Here is a 15,758-nt window from a genome sequence, read left to right as displayed (position 1 = left end):
GAAGGGTGTTCTCCTCCCAAGGCCTCTGACAGACTGTTTTATTTCCGAAAAAAGGGAAAAGAGAAAAATAAATCTCATTAGGGAAAATATCCTGCACTTTAATTGAAATGGCAAATGCAAAGTTTAAAAAATTAATAAAAAAGCTACACTTCATGAAAGATAAAACATTAAATATATATATATATATATATATATATATATATATATACACATACACACACCCACCCACACACATACATGTAACAATTTTCTTTTTTTTTTTCAAATTTATCTTAAAAACAAAATAACTCTCAGGAAAAGGACAGGCTATACCAATAGAGACATGGTTTAAATATTCAGTGTTTTAATTTACAAACACATGCCTTCTCTTCTGTATTTATTTCAGGAAACATAGGGCCGTGCTTTAAAGTTCTGAGTTTAGTATTCTTTTTTGTTTTCCTGTTGGAAAGAGAAGTGTATGATTTTTGCTGTTTATTCTACTTCATTAAGGTAATTACTGAACATAGCAGGGTTCTGTATCTGAATAGGGAGCAGATCGCTATACATAATATTTTACCTTGATGCTGCTCTGACAAACAGGAAGCTAAGTGAGATGTGTTGATTCAATTTAACCTTTTTAAAAATCTGCTTCTTCATCTCCACTTCTGGCCACAAACAAAAAGAATGGTTTCACTGAGTCTTTATCTCATTCCCAGGTTATCTTCTCAGCTTGATCATTAGAAGGTCTTTCTGAAGTCAGTGTGTTTTCAGTGTGGTGTTTGACAGATGTTTACTTCCAAGGGTTTTTCTCCTCCTGATCATGTAGCTGGCAAAGGGGAGAGACAATCCTCTACAACACATCTTTAGCTTCTGCTGGCAGATGTACGACAGGTACTATTTCTATGTTGTCAAGAGCACAGAAAGTACCTTAGTTACTTTACTAACTGTAAGACTCCTGAGATCTGAAAAGCAAATCAGTTCTTCAAATGTTAACAATGTTCAAGGTCTTGAACTTTCCGTTTTTTAGATGATGGCTCTTCCATCTTCAGTGCTTCTAAAGTGCTGGAATCAGATTTGCTCTTATCCAAGACAACAGTAATACCAGAGAGAAGGTACCCCCCACCTCCGCTCATTGTCAGTTTTGGATGGCTTCGATCTGGTAAGACCTTTCAGAACACAAAACCAAGTTATCTGTAAAGAGCCATGCTATACGTGCGTGTCAAATTCTGTAGTTAGGCAAAGATTATAATATGAGATGTGGTTCCCCCCGACCCCCAAGCCTCTACAACAAACAATTTGAGAAGTATATCCATCTTGAAAGGGAAAAGTATCTGTATACTAGATATCAGTTACAAAAATATGTAAGAATACAGGCTACTGTATTGCTGAGGACTTCTTCATGGCATTTCCAGCAAAATTATGAATTCAAGACCTCAGCACCTAAAGCTAGCAACTGAAAGTCTCGCTTGTTCCTGTCTTCAGAACTAGTGTACTTTGAAAGAAAAAAAAAAAGTCTGATCTAATGTAACAACAGTTCTGTCACTACAACCTTTACTTATTAAGGTAAGACATAGTAACAAACTGTCTCTTTCAGCTATGCTACACTTTTCTGTAAAAGCTCTCTCCTCAGTTATACTTCCTCCTTGCATTAATTGCCACTGAGGATCTAAGCTGATTTCGTGCGAATTCAGGAGACTGGTGCAGTATTATTCCTATTTAGATGGTCCTAGTATTTGCAAAATACTGCACCTCACTTAGAAAGCCCTGCCAAGCATATCACTTCCTCTGTGTCTCCTCCTAATCATTCTCAGTTTGGTTGGCTGTTGTTTGGAGTCAATACTTGTGGCCATCCTTTTGCTTAAGTCAATCAATAATCAACAAACAGTAATAATTAAAACCACATAATAATTAACCAAATAATAATTCCTTATGGACTCCGGAAGCCTATAGATGAGGTGAAAGTCAATAAAAGGCAAGAAGCTCTTCAGAGGGGATGAGCTCCTTACAAATCAGACAGATCATTCTGCTTCTTCATAATTGAGAGGTACTCCACATCTGTAAATATCCTTTCCAAATGTTCGTCCAACTGAATTTTTTCACTGTGGAGTTCCCCCCTCACCTCATCACGTTTTCATTGTTTAGTTCCCAAAATCTGAATCATCATCTTACTCTAGTTCCAGGAAACATACATGAAGACACCAGCTAAGGAATTCACCACCCTTTTTAGGCTATATTAGACATCAGGACATCCAAACTTGTTTTAAGCTATCAGACCAATTAGGAATTAATAAACAATTGTAGTATTTTGCTACATTTCTCTTGTACTATATTAGATTGTACCTCACTTTAGGTTAGCCACTAAAATAGTACAATTATTAGATTTGCCAGTGTGCTGCCTTTGTATTTCAGCAAATGTTCTAACAAAATGTTCTGAAAGATGACAAATAAGTTTTTCATTCAAAAGTGTTGCAGTGAAGCATTAAAATTCCTCAAAGTATTTTCATATTGCTTTCAAGTTTAAAAAAAAAAAAAAAAAAAAAGGAAAAAAAAGGCACGAATTTATATGTAGTTTCAATTAACTCCCCAAAAAACATTTTCAGTATTTCCCTCCCCAGTATTCTTGCAATTTTGATAGCCACTTACTGTAATCCTTACCTGATAGCTTCGTAGCCAGGTTTCAGACAGCTTTAGGTTAATAACACCGCCTCTTTCCCTTAGCTTTGTGTAACATTCTAATAATGGCTATTAAAAAAAAAAAAAAAAAGTTATATAGCAAAATGGTCTCAAGCTTAAAATATAACAACTAGAATTACTTTATTTACCTCTTTATACTGGCAATAGACAACAAAAGGCCTTGAAGGAGCGACAAATTCCAATAAAGAAAGTAATAAAGGTGTGGGATGAAACTTGCTGGCTACAATTAGCCTGTAAAAGAAGTTCCAAGCACATTAGTTTTCTGCTTCTGTAACCTATTCACCAAGTAACATATGTTCCTACTTAGCGCAATGCATCAATTACAGCATGAATGTTGTTAATCATTACGTTTTTATGGCTCCAGCAACCCCCCAAAATATAAAAACAAATCAGTTTCCTACTTGCATAATTAAGAGGATAGAAAGCCTGTTCCCTAAAGAGCAGCGCATCAAACACATTGCAGAAGCACTTATTTCAGCTGTTTTGAGCTCTACAATAATTCTTATGATCCTAAGAACCTGCATGCTGCTTTTCTTACTCTAACAGCACTGTCCAAATATACCTTAAATTTTATAACTGCTAGTCTTTCCCTGAAATGTACCCTCAGCCAGGATTATTTAAGCTTATGCAGTTTTCACCATACATTTTTACATAAAAATACTTTATGTAAAGAGAACAGTCTCTCAGTGGGCATAACTAAAAATCAAACTGCTATTTAAAAGAAATGATGCCCTTGCCATTCAAAGGCCTCTACTTTTTTCCTTTATCCTCATTTTAATAGCATAATGTAACTTGTACTTACAGATATTGAAGATTCAGTTATCTAAAGTTTTAACCCCCTCAATTTCATGGCTAAACTATATTTCAAGGAACCATTCAGATTCAATTAGTCAGTAAGTGATATCTGTGCTAAAAGAACAGCTTATTTAAACTACTTTTCCAGTATCAAGGTATTATGTGAGGAGTCTCATCCTATTCACATTTGCTCTCCAGTGGAAGGTACAGCACTGGGGACACAGTTGCCTAACAAAAGGGAGGTAAAAAATGATGTTCTGTTTTCTAAAGTCAGTAGAGATAAAGGGTTAAGACAACTATTCTATAGTTGTTTGCATTATGGTTTTCTGCAGGACATGGCCTTGCAGGCTAGAGACATCCTTCAAATCCAACCTTCCATAAATACAGGCTCTAGAGTTAACCAAGTAGACCTTAAAGAGAAAAGACTCCAAACGGTATTACAGAAGGCTTGGATCACTGCACTGCTACTGCAAGGAACTCTGCCAGACAGCGGGAAGGTAAGTGAGAGATGAAGGAGAATCTGAAAAATCAAATTCTGTTCTCTCATATGGCAGCACATATTGCTCTCAGCAGGCAGTCTGGCCAGTCTTAAAATTAATGTAATGCGTGAGAGGGGAGAAAGTACAAGAAGGACAGGGAAGGGCATAGAGAGGGTGTGCAGCCTAATTCTGAACACGTAGTGTATCTTAAAACCAAATTCCATTTTTATTGTATCAGAAAATTCAATGCTCTATCTTTGTCTATCCTTAAAAAAAAAAAAAAAAGAAAAGAAAAGAAAGAAAAAGCCCAAATCTCTAACAAATATCTGCCTTTTTCCCCCAACAGGCTTTAACTCTCATGAACAGAATTGGAGAAACTTGCATGAATAGAATTGGAGAATAGCTCTAGTACACTCTTTTATCATATAACAGCACAGAAAGTTAGGATAAATGTAAGTTTCTATTAAAATATATTTTCCTCATTAAGTAGTAATTACTGCTATTCTCCTAAACTTGCTGCATATCTGTACCTAACTACTAGTTTCTTTTTTTCTTCTGACAATAAGCTTTGAACCTTTCTCCCCATCTCTAAAAGTTAAACAGCTTTTACTTATTCTTGCCCTGTTTCTCTCTTGCAAAACAAAACAAAATCCTTGCTTCCTTGCCTGCTCTTACTTATCTGTCAGCCAAGTCTGTGTGAAGCAATTCCTTATTCCATGCCAATTTTTCTGCCTTAGATGTACCTGTACCCTGTGGTTCTTGATCTAAACAAATGGTGAGCAAATGACTGAAGAACCGTGTTCCTGACTGAGCCATCTGGGACATTGCCTTCAGGTAACCATAAGCTTCTCTTTTCCTCCTATCATGCTGAAGACTTTCTAGAACAAGAACTCACTGGACCCTTCAAGTAAATAATTTGCTACAGCTTTCTCATATTATGAAGGACAAAGGAGGGAAAAGTATAGAAGCAATAGAAAACAAGAGAAGAGACAAAAGATTGAACAGGTCTCCTCAAACTCGAATACATGCAACAAGTGAATATACTATTTTATAATGCAGGAAGAATCAAATAAAATCAGGTATTGAACACTAATTAATATGACTGCAGCAGATGGTGGTAAAAACAAAACAGTAGAACACTGCCACTACTATTCAGGCAGTTTAATAGTCATCTGCAGACATCACTGATGATGCTGCTGGCACCAAACAGGTTTGAAGTACTTCTTAAAAATCCCTTTAAAAACTTCTATTGCTTCAGAGATCACAGAACAACCTGTCTCTAAATCTCCACGGAAAAGACAAATTCTAGCACTTAAACTTGCTAGATGAAATCTCCTAAAGTATGAATGGGCATTAGTTAAAGCATTTGACAGTAAAAACAAAAGTTCTATGCAAAATTTGAAGAATAACCAATAAATATGTATGAAAATTTACCAAGCTAAACAGCTCTATTTCTAGCGAGCTACACAGTGAAAAAATATTTTTATTATACAGCAAAGGTCTCTATCCTCTCATATTCTTAGAAGGAAAAATGAGCATGTAAAGTTAAATAAATCATCACTACTTGATTCACTAAAATCACTTCAGCATTTGCTAAGAATTCCAGGAAAAAGTCACCCTCACTAATGGTTCTATAAACTATTAGGAAACAATTTTGAAGAATATACTTCTAAAATTTTGATATTAAATCCTTCTGTAAAATTGATCATTGAGATCAGTCAACCCTCACTAATACAGATAAAATAAGGTTAGCAATTTTTTCTGAGTAAAAAAGAAACGAGTTTCTAAAAAACATAGTTATGATTTAGTAAGCTCATGACCTTAAGTTCTATTTTGCCAACTATATTCCTGTGGCATTTATCTGAGATAATCAATCTTAAATTCTACCTGCTAATTCTGTTCATTTTTTGATAGGATAGTTTCTTGATATTTACTAGTTTCTAGTTAGTAAATTATGACTTTTAGATCAGAAAATCTCAAACCCTTTTAAATGACAAAAAGAAGTCTCAGCCAGGTAAGAACAAAAACAATGAATGCAGAACACGTCTGGGTTGACTACTTGCCATTAAATACGGAGAAAGGATTAGGGTATTTTTAAACAAAACTTTTAGTTGTTTCAAACAGTTATTCTCTGTAGGTGCATATTCAAGCACAAGTTAGTCAGACTACAAACAAACTCACCCATCAGCATTCTTCTCTCTCAGCAAAGCAGCAGTTTCCAGTAGCTTTTTCCTTCTCTCTTGTTGTTTTCTTTGCTTTTCCCGAACCTTTGAACAATGAGGTATTTTGCAATTTAACTGGTATATATTAGATCATTACTACTAAACGTTCATGTTTTGCACCTCAGATGGCTCAACTAACACAACTTTCAGAGTTTCATTTTAAAACGTGAATAAATTATATCCTAATAGATCTGATTCAGACAACAGAAACTTAAGTATATGGACACTGTAAAGTTTGAATAGCTGTAATAAATATTCTTACATTTTCTTTATTTTCTTTTTCTTGGTTTTCTTTAAATCCTCTATTTTCAGCATTAATGTCCATTGTTTCTTGCTCTTCTGTTTGATTACTCTCCATAGCTGTTTCAGGAGTAGATTCCTCTTCTGTTTCTTGTATATAAGTCTGCTTTTCATCAATTGATCCATTGCTTTCTTCTTCCACTATTACATTATCTTCAGGTTCTGAAGGCAGAGTCTCTATGGAAAATGTTCCAGAGAGAAGACTATCTACTTTGCTGAGAGGAAATTCATGAAGATTATTGAAAAAAGGTTTTGGAAATCCAAAACAACTGGTGGCAGCTCTAACAGGTCCCCCTCCTGGATACATCTGAATAATGGATCCATAGCCTACGACAGCAAAATAAACAAAAACACATTACAGCCAAAAAAAAGCCAGAACTTCTGGGAACGATTAAACACATTTAAGAACAGTACACTAAGTTGTCTGCTCTTAATCCAACCTATGTCAAATTTAACAGGCTGTTAAGATATAACTGAAAGTGGCAATCTTTATTGGAAGGACAACAGTTACTGCAGCTCAAAAGGACCAGGTAACTCAAAGACTATGCATGTATTAAACCAGTATTTAGTATTAGAATGGAAAAAGTGAGTAGTGAAAAATTGTTAGAGAAGTCAATTTAGTTTAGAATTAAGAAGATGCACATATTCTACAACATTTGTTACTTAAAACTACGGAGTGCTTTTGATCAAAACTAAAAACTAAATCTAATTTAAACTGCTTGAACAGACACAGAATTTCTTCAACATCTACATTATTCCTCTACAGGGAAAGATCATATGTTTAAACATATTAAAAATATCTTTTCAATAATTGTTTTGAAATTGCATCTTATTTTGTTCAGTTCAGAGATTAATCTTATCCCCTGAATTTGCTGGAACAAAAACAATTCATAATTTAACTGCCTTTGTGCTTCTCAGCCAACAGATAGCAAATCTGGGTGCACACGCCACACCTTCTACCTTCCCAGGCTCGTGGAATATGATCACCTCCAGTCCCTTTGAACAATTTGAAAAAACACTAGTTAACTGAGATCAAGAAATAAAAACAAGCCAAAATTCTGCTAGAATATGCTCAAGAAAATGCCATGTACTGTTTTTAAAATTTACACTATGCTGATGTTAAATCTCTGATGTGGTGGACACAATGAAGGACAACCCTTTCAATATTGCTGTCTGTCTGGATCACAGTGTTATCTTCCTATTTTCTGGCACTTCTATCTTACAAGTCCTTGGGAAGAATCTGTATAAAAGCTCCTTATAGTTATATCTGAACACAATGTTATTATGCTAGCATAAGACAAACTAAAATAGATATAATACGTTATTTTTCACTATTAAAAAAATAAGTTGGGGTTGCTGTAACTAAAATGTGGAAAATATATTCTCTATGGAAAATACATTTCTCTATAGAAATATGAACATTGGTTTGAATGCTGGAGACAACAGATTTTAAAGACTACAAAATATTTTGAGGTACTTGCTTTTAAAAGTATCACAAACTTATTTTCAAATAAAGTTTCAAATACACCCATATTCTGTATATTATTAAAGCTCCCATGTTAACTTACCTCCCATTCGCTCCATCACAGCACCCAGCACAAGGCCTGCACATGTCTCCATTACAATCATTTTGTTGCCAGCATGGATGTTTCCCAAAGTCAACATCTGAGCTAGAGTGTCATATCGCAAATGGCTAGAACACAAAAGGGTTTTAAGAAATTTCAAATGAGTTTTCCTTAGAGTTAGAAATACTGTGCATTACCTCAGGAAGCTGTCAGTAAAGGTTATATTACGGGAAGTAGTTCAGGATCAGCATCGGTGGCCTTGAGAGTCACAGTGCAGAAATTCATAGTTAACCATTTGGTAATAAAGAAGCACTAAAACTATAGCAAACCTGAAATTAGAAGTGATGGTTGTTACATTTATAGAGACAACAGTAAAAGTGGGAGACTAATTAGATTGATGCTAAAGTGCACATCTCATGCTGTGCCACTGAGACAAAATTTTTTTCCAACTTCTTTTAATTTTTGCTCTAAATTCTATGATGTTAGTTTTGTAAAGAACAAATACTCTTTAAGTTTTATTTCCTAACTCAATAATCCTTTGTGTTTTTCATCTGTTTTGCAGTATAGCACCTAAAACCTGCAGTTAAGAACGAAAATCAAACTCTACTAACTGCTGTACATGCACTGAAGAAACTAAGTGATGGCTGAAAAACTTACAATAAATAAAATCAAGCAAAGAAAAATGGGGAAGGAGAAAAAAAAAACTTGAGAAGCCGTAAATATCACAGAAAGCAGTTTCTTCAGTTCTAGGATCTTGAATTTACTATACTGCTTTAAAAACAGTTAAGTTAGTCCCATCTTAAACATTGTCTGAAACAATCTATCATTTAATTCAGATAAGTGAAAATCAAATGCAGATAGATCTCCCTTCTTCCACAGTATTAACTTCATATCTTTAAATTCTGAAGACTTCTAATTTGATTTCTTACCCTTCAAAGACAAAAATCCCTGTGTCTGTTAGGTGGCTTGTTATTTTACTTGCTGAAGCAGAAAAGAGGCAATAGCCCACTGACCAACAAAAAATAAGAAATGACTGAACTGTAAAGAACCACTGTCTAAAGAAGTAATTTGTAAGATGGTGCTCGCAGGGAAATAGTAATAATCAATTGCCTGGGAAAAAGATTTCTTCTCCCTCCTTGTTCACTGCAAGAGCATATCAATTCATTTTTTGTATCATGTTATTTTTCATTAAGTTTACAATATTTCCATTAATAGGAAAAAGAACAAATATGTTGAGAGTATTACATATGCGGATAATAACATAGGTATTTTGAAATATATTATTATAATATCTTTCCATTGTAATTTGAAAGAAAAAAAAATGAAAACTTACTTAATTTTTCCAGGCTCCCTTGCATAATACATTGTTGAAAGAATGCGAGTAGATGGTCTTACAATTGTAATAACTGCCTCATATCTGTAAGAAGCACATAGTGATATTCTTATTTCAAACTAAACAAGTTAAGCGAACTACTAAAGAATTTTCCATATTTTTAATTCACTTACTTTTTCTTCTTCTTCTTTATGTACTTATCCTGAGCAAATTCTGTTTTGTCTCGGAATGTTGTACTGTTCTCTATTAACTGTTGAACTATTTCCTTGGAAAAGACAAGTTTATTTTTATTACAGCCTGTATTTATTTCTCACTCATTTCATGTATAGTACATTAAAAAAAAAAAAAACACTGAAAATATTTTCTTCCACTAGAGAAGCATATATACCATTATCTTCTGCTGACATTAATGGCAAAGTAAATAGGAAAAGCAAGATACTACCCTGCCTGTGCAAAGGAACTATATACTTCTTTAAAAAGTGTTCTTTAACTATATAATGTCAGTATAAAAATGACAAACTGAAAATGTTAATCCTTGAAATGGGTTATTTTGTGGAGAAGGAGGAAGCGTAGCTATTCTATTTCAATGAGCTACCAACTCCTGTGTACATTAATATAAATGATAAGTTGTTATTACTAGTACCAACACCTAAAAGCATCATAAGCAGAACTGGGAGTAGAGCGGGAAAGATGATTATATTTCCAGTTTTTAACTCTGTGCATTGGTATATAAACGGGCTTCCCTTGCACCAGAGTTAGTTCCTGTTCGATTGAGCCAAACTAGATTACTATACAAACCAAAAAAAAAAAAAAAAAAAAAGAAAGAAAGAAAAAAGAAAAAAAAGTGAACCCTCCCTATATGCACATTCTTATTCCCACACCAGATGTCAAGGACAATATCCTGCTTTCTCTGATGATTAGCTATTTTTAGTTATTCTGTGTTTAGAATGAAGGCAGAGTTATATTTATGGGTAGTTATTATGGAACATGTGACATAGTATATATACTAAGTTCTCAGTTTAACATTCCCCATGACCCTGCAAGTAAGTTACTAAATCCTGTGTGAAGCTATACAGGCAAAAATATTTGACAAAAATAAAGCAAGGATTCTAGTGTCATATGAAATATTTACTTTAATCCAACTCTCACTTTCTCTCTGGGTTTCACCTGATTTAAGCATCTCAGTCTATCAAGGTATCTTTTTGCCCAGACTGCTTCAGTTCTTGTGCTATACTTGACTATTCGTCAGACATCTCTCCTACCTCACTTAATTTCTTCCGTCTCCCAAATTGTGCTAGAGTCTTGTACTAGCTTCTTGCTTGATGTCAGACTCCTTAGCATTTACTATTTCCTACAGTATTTCTCATGAATCTTTCCTTCTGTAGCTCCCAGATTTTCCCCAGAATTCTAGTTTCTGTCTCCTCATCTCCTTGTTCTGATTTACTCCCTTTGCCAGTCTAATCTTTCTTCCTCCTCATACTCTTAGATTCCAGCTGAAAGGATCATTAAGATGCCAACAGAAAATGGCTTTCATTTTTCAAGTTTTGTAACTATGCCTGCAATAAAGGAAAAAATGCTGCACACTGCTGTTTTTGTTGTTTTGCTCAAAGTAGTTTAATTGCTAAATTCAAAAGTTCTTACTAAACATGTATGAAAACCAATAGTATAACCTGGACTAATAGGAATTGGGGAAGGGAAATGAGAAAAGGAGTATTTTTAAGGTGGACACCTCATCTTCCATTATGCTGATAAAAACTATATTGATGCAAGTATTTCTTAAAGTTGCTATTTTTCAGGCCACTCCTTCTTAAGGTCTTTCAAATATTTAAAATTTACTATTAATAGGGCGGGGCCTATTTTTTGCCTCGTAGTTGAGTGCAGCACCTGGATTTTTGTCAGTAAAATTTACCTTGAAGAAACCAGGGAATATATCTTCAAGTTCAGGGAACCAAAGGGAAGCTGTGGTATTATGCAGTACCCTGAGAGTACATGCCACTCCCAGTCTGCAGCCTAACACTACACAATTATTCTTTAGGACCTAGGAAGAACTTGGAAGATGATGGCAAATCAAATCCCATTAACACTGAGGTTACTTTATTTCAAAGAATAGTTATCTCTACATTGACAAAGTAATGTCATTCACAAACATTAACTCAAATTTTACCACACATTCATGGAAGAATATTGTCTATTGTTGCTAACATAACACAGTCTAAAATTAAATTACAGAAACCACTGTTAATAAAGTAGGGTATTTTAATATCCTAAATAAAACAATACAGTGGATGTACGGCATAGACATGCTGAGGACACAAAGAGCCAAAGGGATCATCTGACACAGATAATGAGAACTAACAGGAAATGTCAAAGCTATCAGACTGATTAGTATGTTCTTCTCAAAGTGATAATGGCAGGAACAGCTCAACCATGAAAACAGAAAAAGTACTTCTGCTTAGACCCATCCATTATTAAGCAGGCGAAAAGCAGAACAGCTGCTCTGAACAGTGGCAGCAAACAGCAAGATGCAAAGAGGAGATGAACTTGATGTAAGCATGAGCAATTTCTTACTTTTATTTAGAAACCAAAGATGAGAGAGAATTTTGTCTGATAATAGGTGCAGAATGCCACTTACTGCAAGGGTTTATTAACATTCAAGAAGGCCTTGCCTAACAAACTATGGGGTAAAAAAACATCCCCTCTCTAACAGAACAGAATTGGTCCGTTGAGAAGAATCTTAAACTTTTGAGATGCAGATAAAACACATGCATCACCGTTTGATAGGTACCACCTCAAGGCAGATTATATAAACAAGTGTGCTATCAATGTTGCTTGTTAACATGTTTGTGTTTGTCCATTATACCTTCCTACAGCTTTGGTAGTATAATCATTATATGACTTTAGTATGTCTTTAGTATAGACATAAGTAGTAGTATATAATGTAGCATAGAATCATTTCCAAACTTATAAAGAGACAAAATCAATTAAATTATGTGAATTTTATTTTCTCAATTTTTTTACATTCCTTTTTGTCTATTGTGACTCCTGATGCAGCATGAATTCATACTGCACTCTCTACTGACAAAGTTGCCAACCTTACATGAAGTTTTCTCTGAAAATAGGCTTTGCATTTTTGTAAAAACAGATCTCTAGGAAAAACATGACTTGAGCAGAAGAACAAAGAAAAAGCACCAAAGTCTATGCACCATTAAAAAGAATAGCTTCTTTCATAAACTAAAATATAACCATCAAGGTAGCACAGAAATGACACCAAAACCTTAATGTTACCTGTCCTTTAATACCCTTGTCCTTCAAAGCCTTTATGTCATCATGAGTCAGTTTTTGAGACTTTCCATCGTCAACTATGTTACGATTATCTGTACCTGCTTCTTTTGTTTCTAAAGAAAAAGGATATAGATTTGTAAAATCTAGCTCTAAATGTTTTTTTAAGTTGGAGAAACGTAAGATTTTAGTTTCACGGAAAGCAGACTTCTCAGGATTAAACTCACATGCTTTGTAGTCTTGCATAATATTGCCTAATCAATCAGTTAAATATAATATGTAAAATAGACCTCAGTATGTATATTCAGCGAGACTAAAATTCAAATTTTCTCCCATATTAAAAATTTTTTGTCACAGCACTAGCGAAACAGCAGATCAAGAAAAAACCATGCACTTTTATGACAGAAAGACTATAAGTAATGAACGTTAACAAATGATTAATAGAAAACTTATTTTCCATCATCTTTGGTCATATCAAGTTAAATGGCAATAAACAAGTTAAATGGCATGCATTTTTCCAAACATCAGTCAATCCCCTGAAATACCTGTGGTAGTCTCTTCCATCTCTTGCTTTGGCTGGAGGTTTCCACCACTAGTTACTTCAAATGTAGTTCCATAAATATGTCCGATGGCATTATCCAGATAGAACCACTGCTTTTCAAAAATTATTTTTCTGAAATAATGAAAGAAGGTAATGATATTAAAATCATTATTTTTATTATGTCCAAAAGATTAGGTGTACAGGATTTTAAAACCCAACAATAGTTGAAAGTAAATCAAAACTTCATAGATGACCTTCTATCTATGTTCTTAAGGAAAGCACAACAAGCATAATATGCTAACTACTGATGACAAATCTACATTAAATTGAGACTGGCTAGGAAAAGAACAAAGAGGAAGACTTAAATTGAATATAAAATAAGAGAAATATACCTTTTTAGGTTCCACTGAGTTCTAAAATGACAAGTAAGACATAAGGATATAGCACTTGAATCATATATACACCATTGTTGACAGAGAAAGTCAGAACGAGGCAAGGAACAAGTTAATCTGAACTGTATTAGATCTAGGCCAGTCACTCAGGTAAGCGTAGAAACACAAGTATGAGCTTAGAAATCTCTATATTTTGCAGAGCTCCCCCCCCCCCCCAAAAAAAAGCCAAAGGAATATGAAAAAAAATAACAGAAAGAGCAATGTAATCCTAGAAACATTTAATACAAAAAAAATCATTTAGTTTTGATTGCACTTATGGATTTACATTTTTATTTCCTTACTAAGGAATAAAATAACAACAAAAGCCTTGACTTCCAGGCTGAGCTACACAGATTTCCTTGCTGACCAAGGAAACACCATTTTTGTCAAATGAAACAGGTAGCAGTATCCGTGCCGCACACGGCATTGAGTCAAGACTTAATAATTTAAGCTCATAGGCTAGTTATACTCATCACTAATTTTGAGGCTAAACAAAAATGTCAAGTTCTTTGCTAGTCCTATTACTCAGCTGACTGATGTTTGAAATTCATATGTGTATTTTAAATACACCATTGTTGGAGCGATGCTGTGAAAACCCTGCAAACAGTTAATAAGACTCAAGAACAAGGGAGAGAAGATACAGCAAAAAAAAGTATTGCAAAGGACAAACAGCTCCAGCTGAATAACCTTCAGGAAACTGCAACACTTTGAAGAATGTGAGGGGCAGACAAGACAAAAACAGCAGAATAACCCAGAGTAACCCTAAGTTCATTAAGGCTTAATAACATATTAGACTACACATCCCAAATGAATAATGAGATGGAAATGACACGACCATCATGTTACTGCCTCTTTTCTGCTTCCCATGCTAATTAACAGGAATGTGAAAGCACAAGCACAGAGTGTATATGTGATGTTATGAAACTGTAACCAGTAAAAAAAGAAAAATTTTATGAAGTACTCCCTGAAAAGTGTGTATAAATAAAGAATGAGAAGGGGAGAAGGTGTGCTAGCTTTGTGATCTACCACCTAGCACCCATCTCTGCGCAGAAATGAAACAAAGAAGTATCTCAACCCTGTGCGTCTATTGGGTGCTTGCACACCGGGTAAGAGAAACCAGTTTTGGGACAATACCATGGTTTATATTCCCAAACGAGATCGAGTATTTAAATAAAGCATAATAAAAAATGTTTTCTCATCTAAGACATTTAAATAAACAGAATTGAATGCTTTCTTATTCAAGACATGTATTTACCATACTTAAATAAATTTTAAAAATCCTAATGGTATTTTTCTTGGCACAGCTAAAGTCTACTAGTCAAAGATCAGTCAAAAATTGTAAGACTTGAAATTGTTGAAAACAACTTAGATCTAAGATTGTGTACATGCGCTTGAATTTCATGCTGATGACTACTCTAAACAGCATATCCAATCTCAAATAGTGTCACGTTGTCTTGCAGCATCCTTACTCTCATCAGATTGTAGATAAGAAAAAAAAGCCTACACACGAGTTAATTTTCTGTGGCAATATTTATTCTTTTGTTTTCTTGTTCTTTCCCTTACAGCAGGCATTTGCAGCTGAGTTACACGAAAACTGAAGAGGGATCTGACACGGTGATCTTAGCCCTGCTGTGCAGGGTAACAGAATAAGCACCTCAATCTGGCGCTCTTGGCACATGCTGAAAAAAATTCTGTCAGATCCTACCAGCCGGGATGAAGCCCGTGAAAAAGCACAGCGGGCACAGCAGGCCCGCGAAGGCGGCTCCGGGCGGCGGCAGCCGAGCCGCCGGCCCCGTTACGCCCCTGGCTGTGGACGGCACCCGCGGGACGTCGCTCCCCTCAGGCGGCGCCGCCCGTTGGGGGCGCGCGGCGGCCGTTGGGGGCGCCTGGCGCGCGCGGCGGGGTTGGGGGGGTGGGGGGGGACGGCGCGGCCGCGCGCGGCGGCGGGGAGGCGGGATAAAGCGCGTCGGGCGCGGCCCCTCACCTCCGCCGCAGCACGGGCACCGCCTTGAAGACGTCGTCCCGCTTGAGCACGGCGCAGTCGCCCTCGCAGATGCGCAGCTCCGGCCTCGCGCTGCCCTCCATGGCCGCCGCCGCCCTCCTCGTGCTGCTTCCGCCCCGGCGCCCGCCACTGCGCAGG

At 35.7% G+C, this 15,758-nt stretch overlaps 1 protein-coding gene across 3 annotated transcripts; it reads right to left on the bottom strand.

The window, feature by feature from the left end:
- Window positions 1-323: 323 nt before the first annotated feature.
- On the bottom strand, window positions 324-15,733 carry TRMT6 (tRNA methyltransferase 6 non-catalytic subunit). Of its 3 annotated transcripts, none has more exons than XM_062573487.1 (11): window positions 15,603-15,733; window positions 13,192-13,319; window positions 12,653-12,762; window positions 9,541-9,632; window positions 9,368-9,451; window positions 8,038-8,162; window positions 6,432-6,796; window positions 6,129-6,214; window positions 2,802-2,904; window positions 2,635-2,721; window positions 324-1,145 (listed from the first exon to the last, which is right to left on the bottom strand). In XM_062573487.1, exons 1-11 carry the CDS (start codon window positions 15,701-15,703, stop codon window positions 969-971), a joined length of 1,458 nt encoding a protein of 485 aa, XP_062429471.1. In that variant the 5' UTR covers window positions 15,704-15,733; the 3' UTR covers window positions 324-968. The 3 variants fall into 3 exon arrangements, with proteins under 3 accessions (XP_062429471.1, XP_062429472.1, XP_062429473.1); XM_062573488.1 differs by having other exon boundaries at window positions 324-879; XM_062573489.1 differs by lacking the exons at window positions 12,653-12,762; window positions 15,603-15,733 and having other exon boundaries at window positions 13,192-13,267.
- Window positions 15,734-15,758: the final 25 nt, after the last annotated feature.

This window comes from Rhea pennata, chromosome 3, assembly GCF_028389875.1.
Source record: "Rhea pennata isolate bPtePen1 chromosome 3, bPtePen1.pri, whole genome shotgun sequence".
NCBI lineage: Eukaryota > Metazoa > Chordata > Aves > Rheiformes > Rheidae > Rhea > Rhea pennata.
The sequence above is the reverse complement of the archived record's forward strand: the minus strand, read 5'-3'. Positions and strand labels throughout refer to the sequence as shown.

Coding starts and splice junctions, on each gene's coding strand:
- TRMT6 (XM_062573487.1), bottom strand. CDS start 15,703: ATGGAGGGCAGCGCGAGGCCGGAGCTGCGCATCTGCGAGGGCGACTGC. Junction 13,320..15,602: donor GTGCCCGTGCTGCGGCGGAG/GTGAGGGGCCGC, acceptor TCATTATTTCAG/AAAAATAATTTTTGAAAAGC. Junction 1,146..2,634: donor CCTGGCTACGAAGCTATCAG/GTAAGGATTACA, acceptor GTGTTCTGAAAG/GTCTTACCAGATCGAAGCCA.